This window comes from Falco cherrug, chromosome 12 (assembly GCF_023634085.1).
Source record: "Falco cherrug isolate bFalChe1 chromosome 12, bFalChe1.pri, whole genome shotgun sequence".
Lineage (NCBI taxonomy): Eukaryota > Metazoa > Chordata > Aves > Falconiformes > Falconidae > Falco > Falco cherrug.
Window position 1 is genome coordinate 6,593,439 of NC_073708.1, and position 25,414 is coordinate 6,618,852.

At 47.0% G+C, this 25,414-nt stretch overlaps 1 protein-coding gene across 2 annotated transcripts in view; it reads left to right on the plus strand.

The window, feature by feature from the left end:
• Window positions 1-2,332: 2,332 nt before the first annotated feature.
• Window positions 2,333-25,414, plus strand: part of FAM20B (FAM20B glycosaminoglycan xylosylkinase) — a 29,073-nt gene continuing 5,991 nt past the window's right edge. Inside the window, exons 1-6 of one of the 2 annotated variants that reach the window (XM_055724905.1) lie at window positions 2,333-2,428; window positions 11,733-12,263; window positions 15,010-15,096; window positions 18,187-18,296; window positions 20,531-20,702; window positions 23,442-23,633. In XM_055724905.1, the coding sequence (XP_055580880.1) occupies window positions 11,887-12,263; window positions 15,010-15,096; window positions 18,187-18,296; window positions 20,531-20,702; window positions 23,442-23,633 (938 nt within the window). In that variant the 5' untranslated portion in view covers window positions 2,333-2,428; window positions 11,733-11,886. Of the gene's footprint in view, window positions 2,429-11,349; window positions 11,631-11,732; window positions 12,264-15,009; window positions 15,097-18,186; window positions 18,297-20,530; window positions 20,703-23,441; window positions 23,634-25,414 lie in introns of those variants that run through there. The other variant, XM_005435874.4, reaches the window with a different exon arrangement.

A 25,414-nucleotide genomic window follows, 5' to 3' on the forward strand; every position in this document is an offset into this window, starting at 1 on the left:
GAATTATTTAACAGCCTCTCTGGCTTCCTTCCCACACCAGCCCCAGCCTTTGAGACGGCTCTTTGACTGCTGTTCCCCCAGTCAGACCTTGTTCTCCAGCCTGAGACAGTCCTTGTTCCCATGACCTACAGGTTTTTGTAGGCAGCTCTATCAGCTTTTCCTTGATTTTCCTGGAGTCCTCTGTCTCCTTGGCAAGGGATAATGGAGCTCCTCTGCCTGTCAGCTTTGGAAGATACTGGCCCATCATGACTACCCTGCCTCCTCCTGGTCCCTCTGCCATCCACCATCCCCATCTCCTTGGCTTGTCCATAACCTAATCCAGCTGGCTGCTTCCAGCTCCTGATGTTTCTTTAGCTGTAGTCAAGTGCTTGGCACTTAAATATTAAATATTAACATTCTAATTAATAATGAAAACAGTAATTGTAGTTAGGTATAAAATTTTAATTCGGTGAGGACTTAGCAGAGATGCAGTCCATAACAATGAAACTGCGCTATTAATATATATAGATTATTTTTTTTTTAAAGTATCTTTTGCTCTAGTAATAACATTGCACAAGTATCCTGCCTCTGGATGGCTGTGAAGATGTTTGCTTGCAACGCTTGGAAGCTTGGAGCAGGAAGTCATAAAGCACTAGGTAGGATTTTTTTTCAAAGGGGTTTTAAAAAGTCCTGTTAAAAAAGGTTTTCATTCTGAGGCTTAAAAATGGAGGAGGGGAAGGGAAAATTCCTGGAAAGATATTTATTTATTTTCCATTTCAGACAGGCCAGTCTGCAACGGCAGTATTTGTTGCAGTATTGAAGTAACCAAAGATACTGCATTCAACTGTTTGTAAAGTCAGGGCAAGGCCATGGTAATGAAGATAGTGGTGTTGGGATGCGTGGTACCAAACACGCTGGGGATGCTCTGCGCAGGACATGTTAGATCCACATGCAAGATGAAACATTCCCCACCCCATTCTGCCTGTCTCTCCACAAGGGATTGCTTTCCAGCACCAGAGAAAGAAACTTTCTTTGGCTTGGAAGGAGGTGGTGGAAGCCAGATGGATCAGGATGCAACTTTCCTGATGGCCGATGCCACCGTGTCCTGGCAGTGGCAGTGTGCTCCTTCCCCCTGTTCCCTAGGTGAGAGCTGGTGCTCCCTGTTCCTGGCTCGGCTTTCAGGCCTGCTTCCTTGGCACCTCTCATCCAAGGGTCTGGGAGTGGTTTGTGTAGGAGACCATCTTCCCAGCTGATAGGACTTCTCCCTTTTCCCCACCTAAATGAAAGAAAAACATGTGATGTCTTGGCTTTGGGTGATAAAATGCAAGGTGCAGGCGGGGAGGAGGTGGATGGAGGGTGCTGGGTTGGTGAAGAACTACAGGAGGTGCCCTCAGGAGGTCTGAAGAAAGGGAGGGAAGCGACCTTCCATCGTTTGACGGACTGAGTCCCGGAGGAGGTGGAAACCGGGTCGGCAAAAGGGAGAAAAAACCGCGCAGGATCAGCACGGGAAGTGGAAACGATGGAGAAAATGTTCTGGGCAGTGAGGAACCCTGGAGGAACGGGACGGGCAGGCTGCAGGGTGGGAGCGCGTGCCGTGCCGGTGTGCCCGGGGGTGCGTGTGGCCAGAACAGCGGGGCCTTGTCTCCCCCCGCTCCGCCGCCCTCCCTGCCGTAATATTGTTCCGGGGACGTTTCCGTGCCCTTCCATGGTGCCTCCCGCCGGGGCAGCTTGGTGTGTCGCACCAGCTGCCACGCTCCGAGTAACGCCTGCCGGATCACAGCGGCTGCTACCGCCCTGTGAGCAGCGGGGGGGAAATGAAATTTAATGTTGTTTGCAATCGCCTGCGCATAGGTGCCCAAAGTCTGCTCGTGCAGGGGGGGGGACATGTATTGTTTAGGGCTGTAATGTGGTGCTAATACCCGGAGTAGCGGGGGCTGCGCAGCATCGCCGCGGCGTACAGCGCAGGTAACGGTGGTGCTGGGATACCCGCATTCCTCGGGGGTGCTGCGTGTCGCGACAGCAGGCGTTGCGCTGCGGCGCGCAGTCAGGCCTGAGGAGTTTTACTGCCCCGTCGGAAGAGCCGCTTTCCCGTGATTTCACCCCAAAGCCGCCCCCGCCGCGCCAGCGCTCCGCGGGCCCCGCCGGGCAGGACGGGGTTAACCCGCGCTCCGCCCCCATTGGCCGCCCGGCGGCGCCGCTCTCTCCGCCGCTCCTATTGGAGGCGGCCGGCCGGGGGCGCTGGCAGCCGGCCTATGGCAGGGCGCGCCGCGGCCCGTCGGCGAGCGGCAGGCGGGCGGCTCATTGGCCGGCTGGCGGGCGGCCGGCGGCGCGGGGCGGGCGCCCATTGGCGGCGGGGCGGGGGCCGGCGGCCGGGCGGCACCATGTTGGGGAGCTGGCGGGGGCCGGCGGCGGCGCCGGCCGGGGGCATGGAGCGGGGCCGCCGGGCGCGGTGAGTGCGGTGCGGCGCGGGGGGCGGCGGCGGCGGCCGCGGGGAAGCGCGGGGGGGCCCGCGGGGCCGGGGGGAGGCCGCTCCCGCGCCTGCCTGCGTGGCTCGGCGGGGCGGCGGCACCTGAGGGGCGGGCACGCCCCTGCCGCCTCGCCCTGCCCGGGGCAGCGGCCCGGGAGCGGGGGGTGCCGGGGCCAGCCCGCCGGCGGGGCATCGGGCCCGCTTCTGGGGGGGCGGCGGGGGTCCCGCGGCGGGGGCTGGCTGCCGGGTACCGGCTGAGGAGCCCCGCGGCGCGGGGGGGGAGGAGCCGTTAGAACCGTTACGGCCGTTGGCCGGGGCGCGCCGCGCAGGTGCGCAGCGGCTCCGCCGGGCTCGGGCCCGGGCCTGCCGGGGCGGGGGGGGGCGGTCCTGTGCTGCGCCGGGCGGGAACGGGGCGGCCGCGCTGCGGGTCCCGCCGCCGTGTCGGTGTGCGGGAGGCCCGGTGCCCCGCCCGGGCGGGCGCTTTGGGCCTGGCTGGGGCAGACCTGGCCGGTTACCGGCGCTCTCCCGTCTGCTCCCTCCGGCCCCGTGTTGCAGCCGGGGTGCCCGGTGCCCCCCTGCCAGCCGGGGTGCCCGTAGCCGGGGTGCGCGGTGCCCCTCTGCCAGCCAGGCCCCCCCGCAGGCCGGGCTGCCCCCCCCGGCCCCGCCGGCAGCGCGGCTCAGGGCACTGCCCGCCCGGGAGCCATGGGGTGTTCGCCGTGCGGCGGGAGTGCCGCCGCCATCGTCAAAAGCCGCGGGTTTACCGTGGGTTTAATCGTTTTTAGTTGCCATCTGTCTTTAAACCCTTCTCGATGCAGCTGCCCGTAAGCAGTGCGGCTGCTTTGCTGTCTGCGAGCAGCGGCCCGGGCCCCACCATACACGTACAGGCTTTAGGGGCTGAGCAAGCAGGGAAAACTGCAACACGTACATTCTAGTCTTGCAGCAAATACCGTATGAATAGATTCCACTTGGTACTTACCACGCAACAGCAAGTTAATACCCTGGTCTTACTTTAATTCGAAAATTACTCCCTGTACTCCTTATGTCCTTAAGCCTGACCTACATCTTTCTCCGTTGGCAGTACAGCATCTCGGGAGGGCAAGGCGGGTTTTGTTGCCTCACACAGTAACAAAGTTGGCAGCTCAATTCTGATTCCCCCAGATTTTTCGTCCTTTGCCTTGTGGTCCACAGCCTCATTTCTTGGGAGCAGGGGAGGCTGATTGGCACTATTTTGCGGCAGAGACAGGCTCGTCGCTGCTAAATGTCAGGTAGCTATATGGGCCCTGCTTAAATATTTGGTGCCCTTTTTATGGCTGAGCTGAACTAACATAGAAATGTCAGGTTCAGAAGGAAAACTACTGATTTTTTTTACCGCTTTGGCTTCGCTTCCAAGTTGAACAAGGCCCCCTAAAACATTTCCAGCTCGCTTTGTTGTTGTGGCTTATCTGCCTGGGATGGTCAGGTGGAGCTTCGTTAACTGGGATAGGAACAAGGGGCAGTTGTTCTCATAGCTCAACTAGCACGGTTTTGGTTGTTTTTGACCAGGTTCCCTCCAGCTTCGGTACCCCTGGCTCCTGCCCGCGTCTCATACCGTTCCACTTCACAGTACTTTCCGTTCCTTCCTTCCCGTGCAGCGTTTCCAGCTCCCTCCTCGTACCAGCTGTGCGCACGCTGGTTGCCCAGATGGCCAAGGCGAACAGACAACTGTTGAGCTAATGCTGCAGCCTTTCCCACAGCGCTCCCCAGCTGCCAATTTCCAATAAACTCAGAAACCCTGTCTTCAAAACATCTACTGTTCCCTCGGATGGATCCAGAAGCTTACTAGTGAAAAGTGTGATTATATAAACTTTGTTTCCATAGGAAACTGTGCTTAAAAGAAAGTTTTTCTGCGAGGAGAAAATGAAACCTGGTTTCCTGAGGACTTGTTTTGCCACCTCCTACTGTAGTAACTCTTGTCTGTCTTCTACCGCCCTCCGTCCCCCCTGTAGCTTCTCTTCCCCCAGGCCTGCGCCCAGGTGCTGCCTGTGTCCTGATGTGCCCCATCTGTATTTGTGCAGCCGGCTGAGTCAGGTGTTCCTGTTTGCCGAGTGGCCAGCCGGCCGCGGGGAAGGGCTGAGGATATATATCCAGTTGTCCTTGGCTTCTTGACGCTTCTGCCCTCCATCTGGCGGTGGTGGTTGTTAAGGCCGTGCAAGTATTCCTCTGCTGAATCTGGCAGAAATGTCGGTAACGGATTCTAAAGTTACTAAGGAATATAACGGGGCAAGGCGGACAGACAGATGGACGAAATTCTTTCATTTCTCTCAGGAGACGTGGGAGAATATATCAGGCAGTCACTGACGTTTGCAGTTGCAAGTATAGATAATGCAGTGGTTAAAATGCTTGTGAGCTTTTATATTTATCTATAGTCTGGGTCTCAACCGGGGATGCAGTTGTGTGTGCGGAAAGTTTGAGCAGAGAGTGTCGCAAAGATTTTGCCTATAGATAGCAGGGGTTTTAACAGAAAGAGAGATGGAGGAATAGCAGACAAGGAAATACGTGTGAAGCCTCATGCACTGGATTACTGAACTCGTACACAAACCAGGCAGCATACGGAGAGTGGAAGTGACAGAATGAGTCTGAAAAATCTAAACAAAGGTCTGTAGGAGCCTGCCTGTGAAAACTCAAATAGCGAGGCTTACACAGAGAGGGAAAGCATGAGCTACCGACGAGTTGGCCAGAGAGGGGAGGATAGGGAGAAAGATTGATCTGGTGAGACTGAAGTACACTTTGGGAAGAGGAAAATGGCACTACTGTATACACTGTTTCTGCAAGGCATTTTCCAGGATTTACTGGAGGACTTTTAAAGACCTTTTGATAGGAGATCCCAAAAGGCACAGTGTATTTGGAAAGAGAAAACGTGCGTTTTAAACAGGAATTAGAGCATACTTAATCATATTTATTTCACATTGGCATCTGTCTGAGCGATGATTTTTTGTGTACTTGTGCTGACAAACCAAACCTTTGCCTGCCCTCATACCTTATTTGTTACTTGGAGCATGGCAAAATCCTTGCAAATTGTACACAAGTGTTTTTGAGATAGTAGTTTTCGAGCTTCATGGTTCGTGGCATAGCCTTGATCTTGTGACTCCAATAAAAATGGTTTTCTGGGGTGTGGTCCTCTGCTAACTTTGCAGGCTGCTTACAGGAGCTGTGATTTTACTGTTGTTTGTAACAGGCGAGTTTCATGCTGTTTTTTGATCTGGGCATAAAGTGGTATGATGTTGGTATATAATGCCAGTAGGCATGCTTTAGTTCGGACGTTTGTGTGCACAGTGACCCCACTGTGCTATATAAAAGATGCTGTTATTTGGATATTGACTTGGAAGACTTTTTACTTGCTGAGAATACAGACCTGGTGGTAATGAGAGGCAAAATTGATCAGGAAATATCCCGAAGAGGTAGTGAAAAACAGGAAGCATTTCTTATGCAAACCGGCCAGTTGACTCCACTATTAAAAAGCTGGTGTGGTTGTTTATTTCTTGACTATTTTCTTTTCCTGGTTGATCAGGAGTATCAGAAAATGGTACAGAGGGAATTTAGGTTTTCTGTACTTGTGTAACATGGAGATGGAGTTTGGGTGGTAGAGCAGCGAAACTCTTTGGACTATGCCTTCCATTTAGTAATGGTAGCTGGAGATAATGCTAAGCAGAAGCTTGGGAAAAAGGAAAAAAAAAAAAAAAACCCAAACGAATAAAATAAAACCTGAAAAACCCAACCAAACAAAACGCTTGGAGTTACCTGACCTTGGTAAGAGATCAGCAGCTGCCGTCGAGCAGCAGGAGGGAATGTGTGTTGTTCTGGGACTGCAGGTACACAGGGATTACTCTGTCATTCTGTCGTGTTAGCTCTGGTCAGACACTTAAAATGTACTTCTGAAAACTTTGTCAGGGTTTTTCCTTCTCTGATGCCTTCTGGTTCCAAGAGCATCTGCTGTCATTTTGCACATCCCATGTTCCCATGACTCATGTAGAAGTAAGCGGCTACTCTGTCCCTTTTCTTCTTTTGGTCAAGTGTGAAGACCCTTGCCCTATCCTCTCACCCCTGCCAGTTTCTGGAACTGTTTCCTTTTTGGGTCTCCTTCTGAGATTTTCCCCGGGTTTATTTTTGTTGTTGTCCTAGACCCTTTTGCCCTTTGTTCCACAGAGTCCTATTCACAGCTCACCCTGGTTTTCAGTTTTTTAAAATTTTGGGGGTTTATTATTATTTCATTTGTTTCTGTGGCCACCTTTCCCATCTCTGTCCTCGTTCCAGGATCAGCTTCATGCTTCCTGAGCTTTCACAGTCCTCTTTTCCAATCTGAGACTTTTCCAAAGACTTGTCCTTTTCTTCAAATTACTTTCTTCCATAACTGTAAATATTTTCTTACACCTCAACACTGTCACTCTTGCCATCTTCATTTGAAAACGATAAAGCTTAAGTTCTTCCCACAGTAAACTTCTTCACGAGGGGCTTCATTTTTGGTGGCTTGCACAGCAGTGAGCATAATGCTGGCACCGAAGGCGTGATGTGCGGGCTCCGCAGGTAGCCTGTGAAATCGATGGCATGGCAACCTCAGGGGTGGTTTGTTGTTTGTTGGAGGAGAGCAGCTCATGACTCATTTCAGCAGATGTCAGTAAAAAGTCAGAGCCGAGTCACCTGCTGAAAGCTAGAGAGAGCAAAATCGGGGTAGGGGGTTAGTTGGGATGTCGGGAGGAATTGTGTGACTTGAGAAATGTTTGGTGAGGCTAGGTTGTTCAGTTAAGGGAATCGCTGAAATGTCTTAATAGCAAATATTTAATTTTTTTGGCAAATTCTATCTGTATCATTGGAGGTTTTCAGCCAAAATTAGGTTCAAAGCTGTCGCAAAAGATAAACTAAGTAAATGACCTTTAATTTCAGCAGTGGCTCTGGTTATATTCTCCACCCCACACCCCTAGGAAGAACACCTCTAGACAGACTCCGTGTTCTTGAAAATCAGTCTAGGAAAGTGAGTGCCCAGCCTGAGCTCCAGAGATACGGAACATTTCTGTCCTGTGCTTTAGCTGGCTAACACTGGGCTGTGAGGCTTTCTTAAAACATGTGTGTACACGTATACGTATCTCCTATATACCTATCTCATAATGAGGAGTAACCGTTCTGAAATGAACTGTGTTCTTCTGTGTAACTTCTTACAAACTCTTAATGGATTTTAAAAATGAATGAAAGCAGATCTTTATAACAGCAATGTTCAAAGTGATTTAGAATTACTAGTTTTAAGGAAGTGAAATTATGAAGTTACAGCCTGATCTCCTTTGCTCACTTCCTTAAATTTAAGAATAATATTATTATTTAGGGCTCTCCTGCTGGGCGAGTCTGTATTTGCAAGGACAAGGGCTTTCAGGTGGGGTGCATCTTGGTTGTCTGTGCTTCTCATTCTCACGCTTGCCGTGTGTGATAGGCAGATTGACCTGCTGTTTGGAGAAACGGAGGCTGCCTAAACAGAACTGAGATGAACGATGATATGTTTTAATTTCCATATAAACACGTGATTTGTTCTTTTGCTGTTAGCACAAGCACTTACTTTCCAGTAGATTAAAATCAGTATTACGCAGTTAACAGGGGACCATAATACTACTTTGAAGCATCTCTGGGACTTGGTAGCCTGCTTTTGTCCTACCCTCTACCCTTCGTGGAGATTTCTATATTGTTGTTAAGTAGCTGCTATTAATGGTTTGCATTTCAGTTTTAACTCCTTGTCATTAGGAGACTTTCACTTTCTTTACTGCTTCAGTGAACAGGTTTTATAGGAGGTATTTAAGAGGCAAAATGCATAGCTTGGGAAGGGCCAAGCTGAACTGAGCTGTCACCTGAGGCGGGACAATGACAGCGAAACAGTTCAGCTGCTAAGCTGGGCTAAAAGGCACGCTTCTGCGTCGTCACAGTGTTGTCACCTGCGAGTTGAGTGGTGCTTGGCTCTGTCGCTATGCTGAAAAGAGTGGTTTTGAAAACAGGAAGATGTGGCAGTTTGTTACCAGATTTCCTCATCCCTGTTGGTTGGGCTCTTTGTGGCTGTTCCCAAGTGGTTCAGCTGCTTCTTATTTGTTGGGCTGGCCTGGGCCATGGTTTTACCTACATGTATAAACACTCGTGCTGCTGCCAGGAGAAACACTTGTTCTTGGCCTGGTTGCGTGCCCTCAGATGCTTTTGAAACTGTGTTGGACACCAGATTGGGGGGAGGAGGGCTGAGGGAAGAAATAAATTAAGAAAAACAGTCAAGCTTTAGCACTGATCAGGTCTTTCATGGAGTTCATTCCATGAGGGTAAGAAGTACGTGGAGGGCAGGGCCGTTCTTTGGGTGGCAGTGCTGACCTGAGTAAGTTAAGGTGCCCCTCTGTAGGTGGGTACATGACGGGTCATCTCCCACTGTCGGAGCTGCTGTGCCACCCTCCCTTGGCTCTGGCTTGCACGGGTAGTGGTGTTTTGTGGTCAGATGAAACCTGTGCTGTTGGCTCAAAGAACTGCTACTAATAGGTGGTTCACACACAAATTGGAGAAAGTGGTTAATGTTTGGGTGGGTTGGCAGCCTGGATCGTTGAGCTACCTTGCAGCTGGGTTGTATGAATGCTGCCCCAATGCACGGGAAGGTGGGAGAGCCATGGAGCCGGGAGGTAGGGTGGGTCTGCTGTACGCTTAATGTAAATGGGCTTGCGTGTCCTACTGTACTAGTACTCTTATACTGCACCAAACCTGGTTCTGCACTCACGACTTGCTCAAAGAATGTGCCTTACTGTCATCTGCTGTTTGCTGCAGCCTTAGTCTTTGGTGGAGATGGACCTCAACAATGTGCTCCTTGTATCCATCATACCAGCCGTGACCTCTGCAGGCACCGCATCCACACAGACGCTGAAGGTGGCCGTGGTCTGCGTTTGGCTAGTCAGGCATAGTCTGGCTGTCCTTTGGGTGCTGCTGGTAAATTAGCTTAGCAGCTTGTTTTTCCAGTGTCATGATTAATAATGACCGGTTTATACGCTCAATATTAAATTGCATGAGAAGGCTTTTCTATATTGGTCCTGCCACAGCTCAGGATGCCTTTTGTGGGTTTCATGATTAACGTCACTTGTGCAGAGAGAAATCTGTTGCCTCTGAGTGTTCCTCGGATCTGCCTTAGTATCAGTTTCCATTTGGGTTTTGACTATGTTCAGCTAATACTGCAAAGATAATTTCTGTCCTCATAACTGAAATACAATTGTTTGTGTCTTAATGTGGTCCTTACAGCATAGACTCACAGAATGGTTTGGGTTGGAAGGGAGCTCCCCGATCCCCTAGTTCCACCCCCCTGCCCTGGGCAGGGACACCTCCCACCAGACCAGGCTGATCCAAGCCCCGTCCAGCCTGGCCTTGAGCACTGCCAGGGATGGGGCACCCACAGCTGCTCTGGGCAACCTCTGCCAGTGTCCCCCCACCCTCACAGTATAATAACTGTTCTACCTCTACCCTCCTTCAGCTTAAAACCATGCCCCGTGTCCCATCACTCCGTGCCCGTGTAAAAGCCCATCCCCAGCTGCCCCGCCGGCCCCACCAGGCACTGGTGCTGCCGGAAGGTCTCCCCGGAGCCTTCCCTTCCCCGGGCCGAGCAACCCCAGCTCTCCCAGCCCGTCTCCATAGCAGGGGGGCTCCAGCCCCCTGAGCATCTTCGTGGCCTCCCCCAGATGCGCTCCGACAGGTCCGTGCCCTTCTCGCGTTGGTGGCCCCAGAGCTGAAGGCAGCGCTGCAGGGGGGTCTCACCGGAGCGGAGCAGAGGGGGAGAATCCCCCCCCTCGCCCTGCCGGCCACGCTGCAGGGGACGCAGCCCAGGGCACGGGTGGCTCTCCGGGCTGCGAGCACGTTGCTGAACCTGTACCAGCCAAGGCTTGAGGGGTGAGACACGTCTTGCCACCTGTACAGAAAGGCAGAAACACAGATGTGGCTTTTAACTCTGTGTCCTGATTTTGGCTGGGACAGAGTTAACTTTCTTCTCAGTAGCTGGTACGATGCTGTGTTTTGGATTTGGTATGAGAATGATGTTGATAACACACTGATGTTTTAGTTGTTGTTAAGTAGTGCTTACTCTAAATCAAGGACTGTTCAAGTTTCCCATGCTCTGCCAGCGAGCAGGGGCACAAGAAGCTGAGGGGACACAGCTGGGACAGGTGACCCCGACTGCCGGAGGGATATTCCATACCATATGGTGTCATGCTCTGTATTTCAAGTTGGGGGAAGAAGAAGGAAGGGGGGGACATTCAGCCTTATGGCATTGGTCTTCCCAAGTTGCCGTTCCACGTGCTGGATCCCTGCTCCCCTGGGGATGGCCGAACACCTGCCTGCCATGGGCAGTTGTGAATGAGCTCCTGGGTTTGCTTTGCTTGTGCATGTGACTTTCTCTGTACCCGTCACGCTGCCTTTATCTCAACCCACGAGTTCTCTTGCTTTTACCCTTCCCATCCTCTCCCCATCCCGCCAGGGGGGAGCGAGCGAGCGGCTGCGTGGGGATTAGCTGCTGGCTGGGGCTAAACCATGGCACTGTGGTAGAGGTGAGGTTTCTGAGAAGAGGCACTATTAGTATTCTGGGTTTTGGGGGGTTTTGTTGTTGTTAATTTGGTGTTGAGATTGCAGATATTTTGTATGGGTTTTGTGGTTATTGGTTTTACAGTTGACTGCAGAAGATATGTGGTTAACTGCAAGGAAGCAAAGATGTTCTCATCCCCCTCTTTTTTTTTTTTTCCTTTTTTAAATGGGAAAAAAAGCTGAGTAAATTCTAGTGGCGGCAAATGAAAGACAATAAACACATTAAGCATGTTCTTTCCTTCTGTCTTATACCTTCAGGAAACTAGGCTGCAGCTGTTGTCGCTGGTTGTTGGATGCCAGAGAATCTACCTGGGAGCTTTCTCTTGAGGGACAGATCTTTAGGGAAAACCAGAGTTTCGTGGGTTCTCTTACTAATGGAAAAGTGTTTGTGAAGTTGGAGCCATCAGCTCGTACTACAATTCTCTGCAAAAGTCTTGCCTGGGGTAGTTGCAGCTGTTGTGATTCCAGCTGTATAGAGATGCTGTCAGACGATTTCCCCTTTTGTGCAGATCACTGAAAGGCTACAGGAAGACAGCAAACCCCATGTGCTTTAGCAGAAATGTTTGGGCTTTAGGATACAAGTGTACGTAAATGCAGACTTATGTTCCAAGCATAAACTGGACTTTGAGTTTGGTGGGATCTGCAGGAATGCAGTTTTGTAAGTTTGTGTTTTGTTTATTTTTAGGGGTGCCAGAAGATGCTTCAGTGGTCATACCTCTTTCACAATGCAAGTTATGAATGAAATCCATTAACTAACGTCCCCTTCCTCACCCTGATCTCCCATAGACTTCCTGTAACGCTTGGAAGAAAGGGTCAGGGGAGAAGGGTTGAAGGTCACCATGAAGCTAAAGCAGCGAGTTGTGCTGTTGGCCATCCTCCTTGTCATCTTCATTTTCACAAAAGTTTTCCTCATTGACAACTTGGACACCTCAGCTGCCAACCGGGAGGACCAGCGCGCCTTTCACCGTATGATGGCGAGCCTCCACGTGGAACTGGACCCCCGGCTCGACCATACGCTGCAGTCCCCTTGGGAGATTGCAGCCCAGTGGGTGGTGCCCCGGGAGGTGTATCCCGAGGAGACCCCCGAGTTGGGGGCTGTTATGCATGCCATGACAACAAAGAAAATAATAAAAGCTGATGTGGGATACAAAGGGACCCAACTGAAAGCTTTGCTAATACTTGAAGGAGGACAGAAGGTTGTCTTCAAACCCAAGAGGTAAATACTGCTTTCGGTGACTGGATCAATAACTGTTTTGTGTATACTTTTCTTTTTTATCTCCGTGTTGTTGCATTAATATTTAAGCTACAAATTTACATGCAAATAGAAAGTCTGTTCTGTTATTTGTGAGGCGGACAGGATAGAGCCTTGCTGGTGCTCTAGTAACATTAGGTTGCTGTGCCAGCTGCCGCTCAGGCTGTATAGCTTTGATGTGTGGAACTGCCTGCCTTTAGGTTAAAAGAATAATCACCGTGTTTAGTCCTGAGGGAGTGTTGGTGCAACCTGATGTTTGGAAGCACTGCGGAAGCACTGTGGAAGTGCAGGTTCTGGCAGTGTGGAGGCAAGTCTCGGTACCCTTTCCGAGAAAGGGTCGTGTCAAACTGCCACGAGGGGATGCAGTTGGAGAACAGGGAAGGAGTGAAAGTTGACAGTAGTCGTAAACGTAGACCTGGGTGTCTGGTGTAGCTGCATAAAGGCTGTAAAGATGGCTTGGTAGGTGAGTGAAAGCCCCTGATTTTTCTCTCTGGCGGTAGTGAATACTGAAGGAGCAATGTAAGGACGGGTGAGTAGTGATACTGCCTCTGCTTACAGTGATCCACCGGGAAATCTGGTATGATTGAACATTTATGAAGAATCTTGTGCATGCCTGCAAGTTTTTTGAACTGTTTGCCTTCAGGGAAAAGTAGAAGAAAGAAAGATGGGAAAGAAGTAAGGCAGGTGTGTTTTACTGGAGTACAGATGTAAGTGGTGTCATCACAGGATGAGTACATCTCTCTCCGAAGGATATTGGGTTGAGCAAGCATGAACTTTTCCTGTCATGTTAATAAATGATCAGAGAATGAGGAAAAATAATCTGCTCTCCACTTCTTGAATTCACAGTCCTTTTCTGTATGGTCAATTACTGGTCTGGCTGGAGCTTTGCTGTGGGGCTGGGCTGTGTTTGAACAGTGTGAACCTTTCAGGCAGTGGTCTCAGCAGCGTGACAGTTGGTGCGTCCAGTAAATGCAGGAACAAGACATGGCATTTCTGTAGTGTTTTCTGTATAACTGAGTGCCATAAAGCGTTTCACCAAGCATTAAATTACATTCCCATAATAGAATGTCTGTGCAGGCGAACACAGTGACTATGCTCCATCAAGGACGTGTGCAGCGGGGAGTGTTTATAGGAGTGCTAGGAGTTTATGGGAGTGCTAGGCAGTATGGCCCTAGCCATACTGGTAGACCAGCGTTGTGTTTGTGACTGCTAAATAGTTAGGCTTGTAGGTAGAGACTTGTTCTGGCATTGAAAGATAGTCTATTGAACTCGGTTTTGACCTGAACGGTATATCGAAGTTACTACTAAAAAACGTTCTGAGAAAACTTACTGGTTGGGGAAGAACGAATTCTCTTGTTGCCTTTGCTTTAGAAAGGACTAGGTGCCTACTGTGCATGGAAGCAAGAATTTGGTTCTTTTACCACTAAGTTTTAGCTCTGCAGCTTTCAGCATGTGGCCGTGTTCTCCAAAGCCTGCTCTAAGTATGTACAAAAGACCTGCCTTGGAGGGCATGCTCTGAGGTTTAGCTGTCTCATTTCAAAGTGACTTAAAATCCAGCCGAAATCGCTGATGATTAACAGTTGCTACCATCGCATGCCAGTGGTGTATGTGAAATAAGATGCTGGTTTGGTGTAAAGTTCCAGTTTGGCAGGAGTCTGTCAGATGCTCTACCCAAAAACTCCATACCGTCCTGCCACTGGTTAATGCCATTTTGAGCTGCCGTGCAGAGAAGCTAAAGCATTTGCTCAGACTAATGAAATGGACTGTCATCTTGCCCCACATCTTCTCTGAGCAGGGTTAAAACATCAGAGTACTGCGGCTTCTCTTACACTGTTGGTGCTACTGCTTGAACCGCAGGCCTGTTGGAAATAATCCGGTTGACACAGTTTGAGACACAGATAAAAATAAGAAAATAGGTAATCTAATTTGGCCTTCCTTTATTTGAAAATGTTATTGCATGTCACGCATTTGCTTGGTATTGATTGTGGTATTTCATGCTCATCTGAAGCACGCTTCTTCAACAGTATCTACACCTGATTCAAATGTCATGAATCTTGGAAATTTGTGTTTGCCTTGACTATTTATGTAACATTTTATTTTTTTTTAAAAAGGGGGGGAAAAAAAGCCCAACACTTCACCAAAATATACCACGGTTGTTGTAATGAGTGTCAACTTTCTGTTTCTTGCTGTCCATTATGTCTTTTCTCCACCAGAATAAAGGGTCTTTTTATATCCAGTATTGTCCTCGGGTTCATGTTTGCTGATCATCTAGCTACTAAAGATTGCATTTGGCATTTCTTCCACAATATCAGATTGTATTTTCATGTTAATCTACGATCCATTCTAACCCCAAAATCGTTTGCGCAGTTGCTGCTTTCCAGTATAAATAGCCCTCTGTTCTGTAGCTGGGTCTGTGCTCTTTGTTCTTAGATGTGACTTGGCATATGGTTGAATTAAAACCCGTTAGTCTGAATGGGCAGCGCTTCCCAAACTCTTGAGTACATTACTGACCTTTCCTCCTTATTTACTACTTCAACAGTTGGTACACTATTTAATCTCATTAATATTTTTTCCCTCTCCTACTGGCAATCATTTTCAAAGTGACCCAGAGTCTATTTAATGTAGCGCTGCTATTGCGTTTGTTACTCTGAACAGCGAAACTGATGGAAATCCTGCGTGAATCACTTTGTTTGACTTATTTCAATTACAGATATGCCAGGGATTATGTAGTGGAAGGAGAACCATACGCTGGCTATGACAGACACAACGCAGAAGTGGCAGCCTTTCACTTGGACAGGTATGGAATTACTGGGTTACTGGGTTTTATTGTGTCGGGTAAATGCTTTATCGGAGTTGGGGAAAAAGGAGCTCCTTGAATACTTCTCAGATGCGAGCTGTTTCTAACCTGCCGATATACCACACTGAGGCCAAGGATCAGCTTTTTCGTGAAACTTCTTTTCAGAGATCTGTGTGAGATTCTAACATTTGAGATTTTTGTGAAAATTTTGAAAAGGAGAGTGAGCACTGAAAGGACTGACACGTTATCTGGAAGAAATAACTTGGCCAAATGCTGTGGAAGAGTGTGAAATGCTGCACATATGTGCTGAGTTAATGTCCAGTACACTAAGAAGTTAAGCCTAATGTCTAGACTAACTATGAATCGGTGCATCCTAGAGGAGAAACAGCTCTTCATATACAGGTACCCAGGTGGGTGTGTGGGCCTGAGCTGGAGGTGCAATTACCAGAAGAAAAAACAAAGTTACAGGGAGTACAAAGAATGGGACTGAAAATACAAACACTGCATGTTGATAGCTGTGAAATACTGTTACAGATCTGCTAATAAGTTAGAGTTAATTGATTTTATTTGATTTTATAAAATCATTTGGAATAAGAAATATATTTTAATGAAACTTGTAGTTGCACAGCAAAAGCTGCTATGAAATCCTCTGTACAGCCCTGTACCAAGGCCAGAAGAATAGGTCAGAATCACCTAGTAGGAATGATTAATACTTAGACAATAGACCTAAGATTCAAGATGATTGAAGATAATTGGATACAGTATTTACAGTAGACTGGGAGAATGCTTTGAAATGTCAGAATGTAGAATTAATGGGAACTGGGGAGAAGAGTCGACTGGAACAGCTTGTAGTTACCTGCCAAGAAACCGTGAGCTTTAGTAAAAGGTAATTCCGGCAGGGGGGAGATCGCGACCACCGACTCATGTACCACCTACCCAAATCGTACCCCAGACCCATTTCTAGACTTTTCTAACCTTTACTGTGCAGAATCGGATTTGGGAGGAGGGTATGTTAATGATTTTTGGGAAATACTATGATTCTGCACAAATATTTAATGAATATGCATGAATAAGTTCTATATATGGTGTATGATTTTGAAGCTTGGTGTGCGTTGATCGTGAGAGGACTCACTCACGCACCCAGCCATCAATAAAGAAGTGTCTGCTTATCTGCATCACGTTGGTGTTGATAAGTTCTTCATTCTGAGATTTCGGTAACAATACTGCTAGAGGTGCAGTATCATCTAGAATAAATGAGCGCAGTCTTGGTCTGCTCATGGTAAGAGGACTATGGTGGCACATGGGAGAAGATTTCAGTAGAGAATTGAAGATGCAAAAAAATTTTACAGGAAGAGACTTAAAATCTTGGGGAAAGGAGTAAGGAGGGACAAATACAATAAAGAATAGAATGGCTGCACTTAAAGTGAGGTTTCTCAGCACACAAATAAGAGGCTCATCACTGTGACAGAATTCATAGGTGGTAAAGGGTAGGTTTGTTAGTCCTGGTTCATCTGTGGGATTGCACAGGCAGTGGACATTAGTATTTGTAGGGAGGTTTGGTGCTAACTACTTGTGTAATAGCCACTGCTGCTGTTGCAGTCTTGAGGCGGTTGGCCAGAATCAGGTTATTTTAAGCCCAGACAAAGGTGATGTAGCCAGATGGCTGTTGTCCATTTGTCTGTCAAGAAACACCTAGACTTCACTTCCCCTGAAAAAGCAGGAATCAAACATGGTAAAGCACCAACTCAAACTCTTCGTGGTGTCCAGCCCCCTTGTTCTTAGCTCTTCCTTGCTGTCTGTTCAGTTGTGGGTTTGTGCTTGTTTCTTTGGCCGTTCTCCTCGCTTTGTGGGTCTGCACCTCTGTATTCTTCAAGAACACCTAGCAACACCTGCCCTCAGAACTTCAGCATGTACCTTTGGTTTGAATGGTGACAGTGACACATTTTGTCCAAGGATGCCGTAGTTTCAAGAAGGATCTGAATCCTGTTGTATGTTCACAGCTAACGGGGAGGCTGTGCTAGCCGGGATAGTGGCCTTTCAGCTGTGGGTCTGAAAATACAGGGACAAGTTTTTCAGATCTAAGCTCTGTGCCTGTTTACTTGGAACACTTGTGTTTTCCTCAAGCTGTACGTAACTCTGTATTTGCTATGAGTTTTGTCTTTATGCATACCTGATTTGTTCAGGCAGATGTTTGGTGTTGCCCTTTCTTTGAGGTATTTTATACTTATGGAAGGGAGTGGACTTGTTGAATATCTAAAACCCCTGCTATTAGAGTGGCTGTCCCAGTATGTCTGTGGAATGCGGATCATTCCCTTTTCAGGCTCTTTTTCTGAGATGCAAAGGCTACCAAAAGGATGTCAAAAGTACGTTGGGAGAGTTGGGGCTGATACACTGATGTTTGTACTCCTCCTTTAAGCACTTTTAAAATACCATTACAAATACTCAAGTCATTTGTGGTCACAGACCAAAGGCTGTGGCAGACGTGGGAGTGGAACCTGGATCTTGTGTCTGCAAGTTTTATAATTATTCTTCCCACCTCTTTTTTTTCCAGACGTTTTTCAGGCATTCAGTTTTGTTCTACCATTCTCTCTTCCCTTCTCTCCCCTCATGTCAAATGAGATAACTCCTTGATTGTTTACATTCAAGTGTAATTGAACTGGGCTTAAACATAACATTGTAATAGATGGTAATTCCCACAAATTATAAATGATCTTTCCAGGTGACCGGCTCAGAGGCCATATGGTTACTGCTTCAGCCTGCACCCAAGACAGATGATGGATATTTCTGGTATGGGGTCTGATTTCTGAGTTGGAGCATGGTGCATCCTCTGTTGCTCTGCTGCAAATGCTTTAATAGTGTCACTGATGGCTTATAAAGCAAGTTTAACATCCAGGCACTTAAGAAAAATTAGTTTCCTTACTTCACCTTGGAGCCCTGCAGCAACCTCCTCCCTTCTCCAACTTCATTCTTTGGTCTGTCATCTCGATGTCAGACAACAGCACAGAGACTGTGGTTTGGTTTTGTTTGAATTTAGAACTGCTGCCTATGTTGCACATTCTCATGATGTGGTTTTTTTTCCCCCCAAATCAGAATTCTGGGTTTCCGACGAGCTCCGCTGGTGGTTGGGAGGTTTGTGAATCTACGTACGGAGATCAAACCGGTAGCCACGGAGCAGCTTCTGGGCACCTTCATGACTGTGGGTAAGTGGAGGCTGTGGATTGTGCAGCCCAGTAAGACAAATTTGTTTAATGGGGAGAAGGAGCTGTGGGACTCTGGTACAGCGACAGAACAGTTAACTGTGATGCTGGAAGCTGCTGAGTCTCTTCCTCTGCCAAGAGTGATCTTAACGCTTGTATAACCCCATTTGGTGGGGAAGGAGGGCTCCATTTTCTCCAAATAGTTTTTCCTCTGTAACTTCTCTGTGTTCCCTCATGCTGCTGTTATGGGTGGGAATTTTTCTGAGAAAGAATTTTCTCTCTGCTGTCAGAGGTGGTTAGAAAAGTCTGTGATGAGACCTGAAAGGAAAAAAAAATACGGAATTGTATGTAAGACAAACACAGTGGTGATTTGGGATGATTTTTAGGGCTGATGCGTTGGTTGGTATTAGATGTTGTTTGTGCTCCATCAGAGTCTGCTGAGAATTTGTAACTACATGTGTCAGAACTTCCGTACGTTGTTTGCAGCAGTAATGCTGTGAAGGGCACCTAATGGGAATTCTTAATGTGAACTCCTACCAGGTGGTCATTAAGCACCAAGAAATGACTTATGCAGCAGCCTTTAAGTTCTTCAGGCTTTTATAAAATACCCAGTTATTACTTTTTTCTTTTTTTTTTTTTCCCCCCCCTAATAAGAAGACCGTAGAGGTGGTTGTTCATTACAGCTGGTAAATATGCGTGCCTGTGTTTATTTCTATTACAAGCACTGTTGGTACTCTCACCTACTAAGTTTGCCTAACACTTTCAGTTATAAGGTGTAACTTTCAGATGAGAGTAGCTCTGCCTTGCCAAACTCTTTTTGCATTCAGATTGGGTGTCTGCCTCAGGCAGACTTTACTTTTTCAAATTTCAGCCAAGATAACTAAGCAGTTTTCTAGCAGAAATGCTGACTGGAAAAGTATGGCTCCACAAAACTTCAGTGCCTTCCCATAGATAGATTCCTTGGAACCGCCTGCTGTATAGAGCATGAACCAAAGAAACGGGTGGATCTGGGGACAAGGTTGTGATCTCTTGTCAACCCCCGTTTGACCAGGTTTCTGAGTTTTTTGAAGAAAAGATGATTCGTGCGTACTCGGTGCAGATTTGCTTGAGTTGCAGCTAGAATCTCAAAGAATTCTGCCTCTGGCTAGACCTGCTGCAGGCTGCGGGTAGGAAGAGAGGCTTGCAGGGCTTTCCACACAGGTAAGAGGTCTGGTCTGCTGCAAGCTCCATGTCGATGGTAATGATCTCTCTGATGCCCTCAAGTTGTCTGACGGGGCTAGTGGGAGCACAGGAGCCAGGGCTGGATGGAGGACAGCAAAGGAGTGCTGGCTGGCTGAGGGATTGTGGTGTGTAAGGGTGGAAAGTGAGAAATGCTTTTATTTTTTCAGTGAGCTGGGCCTGGTTTGAGGAGGGTGTTGGATGCAGAGGCAAAGGAAGAAAGGGCAGGGAATAAGAGGAATGACAAGGAAGTGAGACACAGTTGAACTTTGTAGGAACATCTGTGAATATGGAACTGGAATTAACTTGGCAAGCGTCAAGCCAAGGCAGGTTAGAAGGGTGAAACAGAAAAGCTGAAAATGTTAATCTAGGCTACGTAGGTTACTTTACGCTGCAGGCTATGTAGGCCTTAACGGACTAAAGGTGGCAGGATTTCATTGTTCCTCCCTTGTCAGAAGACACTCATGAAAATGTTGACAGCTCTGCATTCCTAGATCATACAGGGATGACAGCTTGTTTGAATTTCCCCTGCTAAGTCAGCTCAAGTAACTGAGGCGTGTGGCAGGTGTCAGGGCTCCAAATCCATCTGAGTTCTGCTTAGTATTTTTTTCACTTGTCTCTTTTTGGTCAACTTTTTCAAAAAAGTGGGAAAACTGACACACGAAGCGTGAAGTTTAAAAAGCAAGCAGTGCTAAGGTTGCGAAGTCAAGGTCCTAAAGACTAGGGAGGGGTCACAAAACCTTGTTGATTGTGCAGTGTTGTATTAACTCTGAGTGACAGAAACATTAGAAAATAGATTTACTGTCTTTTGAATATTAATCCTTCATGTTCCTTTGAATTAATAGATGTCTGTTTAACCTCCTTTGAGCCTCTCCCTCTCAGCGATGGGAAGCATGACGTCAAGTGCGAGGAAATCCTGTTGCAAGGAAGGCTCTGCTGCAACAATATGCTCCTGAATTTCAGTTGGCATCCCTTGCATTAAGTTCTGCTCTTTTGATATGTATTATTTATTTTTTAAGGTAATAACACTTGCTTCTATGGGAAGTGCTACTATTGTCGGGAAACAGAACCAGCTTGTGCAGATGGGGACATCATGGAGGGGTCGGTGACTCTGTGGCTGCCCGATGTCTGGCCTCTTCAGAAACATCGGCACCCATGGGGTAGGACTTACCGTGAAGGCAAACTGGCCAGGTATGAGAGCATGATAAGGTTGTTCTTTACACATGGTAATTTGTACTAGAAATACCCTTGCAGTACAGTGGCTAATTAAGGAGCATGTGCTTTCAAAACCTAGAGTTTTCCTGACAGCTTTCTTGATATGACAATAAAAGTCAAGAATTCTAGGATGAGATTTAAATTAAAACGAACAAGAAAGAAATCTGGTTTTCCACGATACTAAGTGCTGTCCTTTTCCTGCTTCTTGGCTGGAACAAAACTCCCCCATGCAGTCGCTCCAGGCTCTGGAAGTCCCGGCTCTGGGCAAGCAGAGACTCTTCTCTTGTGCCACTAGACCTTCTTTTGACCCTGCACCTCTCTGTGGCCCACTAAAATACGGTAGCGCTGTGCTATTTTCTGCCAGACCTGATTTCATGGTCCTTGTAGTTGGCTTCAGGAGTTGTGGAGCTGTTTTAGCTTAAGTAGGTAGGCGCTGAAAAGTTCTTTGCTTTGAATACCGTCAGCGTTTGGTGACCATGCTCAGCATCTAAAGAATGCTTTTAGAGAAGAGCAAACATGGGATCTGGTAGTCTTGTACGATAGATGTAACATGTCTGAGTATTTGGGTTGGAGATATTTTTGCCATGACCAGAGCAAATGTTTTTTTCTTAGCAAATTTTTCCAAGTCTGTCCCCTGAACAAGTCATTAAAAAGATTTTTTTATTTTATTTTCTTTTTTAGCTCTTGATCTAAAATACCCGTTGATTTCCAATGATGTGATTGTTCTCGGAAAGAATCTCATCCAAAGGCTTCATTGAATTGTTTTAGAGTATTAAGTACAAAGTCTGATTTTTTTAGCAGCAGGTGTTATCTCCTTTCCAACAGGTCAACATCAGCTGTATTTAGTGCCTGGTGAATTGCAGTAATGAATGGACTCTTTCTTGGAGGTGTGGGGTTTTTTGGGGAGACTTTTGCGCCATAAACTGCCTGCTTACACTGGAGTTTACCCTGATACTTATGCTAATTTGACATTCACTGTATTTAAAACTTGCTTGCTCCTGCCTGGTTCAGATGGGGTTACGTGGTTCTGTTCTTTTGCACTTTGTCATGTCGCGCTTTTCACTTTGAGAGCAGCAGGGTGATTAAACGTTCTAGATGTCGTGCTCTCCTTTTTCTGTGTCTGGTAATTATGGAAAAATAACTCTTGTGGGATTTTTTTTTTTTTTCCTGATCTAGCTGCTTCTACTCTGTCCTGAGTTAACCTTTGGAACGTAATCCATATAGTCACATTAGTGTACATGATTTTTAATGGACGTGTAATAGATAAAATCCCCGACCTTCGAAGTCGTGTGCTAGTACAATATAAATTATCAGAAATAAATGTGGGAGAAAGGTCTGCCTTGAGAGACTGAATGGAAAATGAGAGGAGAGAGCATAGTATGTCTGAAAAATTGTTGGAAGGAGTTCAAATACTGATCTAAAGTAAAATGAGGGAAAGGGAAAGACTTGAGGGAGAGAGGGATGTAGCATAAAAGAAATGTATCCAGTACAAGGAGGGGTACATTCTGATAATGTAGCTTTGTGGATTTGTGCTATAAGTTGAATGTGAGTTGGACCTTGATGCAAAAGGGAACTAGTGACAGCATTTGAGGGAGTGTGTGTGATGTGTTAACAGAAGCATCGAGAAGATAAATTTTTGGCTGCTCTGATTTGGATAACTGGAGCAAAGATGGGATATCGAGAGCTTAGGCTCCAGACCTCCAGAAGATGGCGTGGGGTATGTGGCTGTTCTGATAGTTAAATTCTGATCTTCTCCACGCTTTTACAACTTTGTAATTTTGAGTATGTCAGTGAGCCTTTCCAGCTTGTGTTTCCTCCATTTCTGTTTCCAAGTCACAGATGGTTTAAGGCATTTCCAACTTAACTGCTATTTTGTGAAGGATCGTTTCAGTCCTTGCATGGAAGATGTTATAGATGTACTTGTTATCTAGGTTGACAGATGGAATGGATATCCACCAGAGATTTGGCTGTTTCGGTGGTGGTGTTGAATAGCTTTGAAAACTGTAAAGAAGAAAATGAGAAATTTCTCCAGCTTTGGAGAACTGAGACATGACATCCATGTTAAAGACCAGAAGTACATGCCTAGGTTACCTGTAGAAGGAGAGGAGAGAAAAGGGAAGCTGGAATCCTGCCGGTGGAGAAGAAGGTGAGATACCCTGAAAGGAAAGTAGGGAGGAAAGGACAACTGCGAGTGAAAGAGAACGAATGTACGTGAGGCCCTTCTGTTCAGGGCACGGGAGGTCATTAGTAAGCGTGATGAGGCTATTTGCATTAGACAAAATGAAGAGGGTCGCTGGAAGGCAAGACTGATGGAAGCAGGTCAGTGCAATAGAAATAGAGACCGGCCTTGGAGTCCTTAGTTAGGAAGTTAAGGCAGGCAAGTCGTGACAGTAACCATGCCATGAGGCAGCCCAGCCACTGCTGCATTGTGAGCAGCGAGGAAGCAATCTCTGACCTTGTTTTCTGTAGGAAGGTGGTGTGTAACCTTGCACTGAAACTACAGCTTGCCCCTTACGCTAGGGTGCTAGTACAGGGCTTACTCTTTCAAGAAAACACTTTTGTTTAACTCTTTCTTCTTTATATAGCCTTGACTGCTGCACTCACCTTTTCCTTATGCACTCATAAGGGAATAAAGGGACAGCTATAAATAGTGTTGGTGTGCGATGATGGAGCGTTCCTTGAGGATCTGATTTGGTTTCTCTTGACGGCCCACAGGTGGGAGTATGACGAAAGCTATTGTGATGCTGTGAAAAAGACTTCACCATATGACTCGGGCCCTCGTCTCCTTGACATCATTGACACCGCCGTCTTTGACTATTTGATTGGGAATGCTGACCGGCATCACTACGAGAGTTTCCAGGATGATGAAGGAGCCAGTATGCTCATCCTCCTGGATAACGCCAAAAGGTGAGGGTGAGGGAAATCTGGTGGCCAGGTAGTGGCGAGCACAAGGGCACACGTTTATCTGCTTTCTGTGTCTCTGTTTTCTTTCTCTCTGATTTTTTCATTATTACCTTTTGTGCTAAAAACCTAAAGCTTTCCTTCTTACCAGAAATTACCTCGCCAAGTGCTGGGGTCCTTCAAAGGCTGTGGTGCTCAGTCTGTGCTCTAGATACCGTGGCTGCTTTCGGCAAAGTCGTACCCCAACTACAGAAACCCACAAATTAGCACAGTATGACCTTTTTTCCCCCCAGGCAACTTTCAAGAGTTTGCTTGTGTCTTTCCTCCTATCCCCAGAAAAGCCCCTCACTTTTATGCTTTTAATTAATGGAAGATTAGAAACTTACGGTTTCTTATTTCCCAGTAAGTATTAGTGAGTGCCGTAGTGAAAGCAGATCTTTTCGAAAAGTGTCTCTGAATGATTTGGCATTCCCTGCCTTCTGGATATGTCTGCTCTGACTTTAAAAGGTTAGAAGTTTAAAATGGAGATAAAACTGATATGAGAGGAAAATATGATGATGTCCTGAGCGTGGATATTAACTATTACCAAAACAAAAATGGAGCATGTAGTAACTGGGAGGAACTGATGAGAAGTCCTTCTTGTGGCCAGACTAGGATGTGTATGTGTTTTAAAAGTAAGCTGTTCTGTCTTTGCTATGTTTTTTGTACAGTGGCTGGAATAGTTTAAGTTAAAAATCCTATTGAATATGCAGCCTTGTTTAAATCACAACAATTTGCTGAATTTTTCTTAAAGACACAGATAACCTATTCCACTTCCTCACAATTTAGTCCAGAGACGCCAGTTTGTTTCCCTGACGGGTGCTGCCATCTGCAGCGTCAGTGAATTTCCCCTGCTGCAGATGGGGCAGCCTCTGGTGGGTAGCGCTGGCAGCTCCTGCGCAGGGCTCTGTTCTGCTGCGGTTCTGCGTACCACTTGTACGAAGCCTGCACAGCAGTTGACACCTCTAGACAGATCCTTGCAAGGCTTGGAGTTACGATTTCTTCCCCCTTTTGCCTTTCCTATAGTGGATTCCTTCCTTCCTTCTTTCCTTTGTTTCTAATTTGCCTGCAGTGGCTGAGTTGTTTTGTCTTTATGCATCAGCCTGTTCAGTAACGCACCTTCAGTTATGTCAGCAGGATGTGTTCCACCTTGGGGCTGCTTAATTATTGCTGCTTTCAGACCGTTTTAGATGAATTTGGCAAAAATTGTCTTTCTGTAATGCTCTGGCAATGGGCTAGGAGGAAGTTGATGTGTTAAGTCACTGGAAGTGACTGTGGTAGTTGAAGGTCATTCATTTGCTTTTGTCATAATGTCATAATACCTTTCATTATGGTACGTGCTTATGACGGTATGAAAACATTTCTGATGGAGCTTTGCAGGCCCAGAAGTTAATTGTTTTTTTGAAAGCTTAAGTTAAGTGCTTTTAGCTGCTTTGAGATAAAGGGCAGGGGGACTTTTTTTTCATAGAATCACAGATCTCAAGTTGGAAGGGACCCATAAGGATCATCAAGTCCAACTCCCTGCTCCTCACAGGACTACCTAAAACTCAACCATATGACTAAGAGCATTGTCCAGACACTCCTTGGTGCCATGATCTGGGGACCCTGTTCCAGTTTTAAGGCTACTAATAGCTATTTGAGCAGCGTAATGCCAGACTCCTAGAATAAGTTATCTTCATTGAGGGGAAAGCTTTTTGTTGAAAACAGCATTATGAGCAGGTTGAAACTTTTTTTTTTTTTTAAAGAAA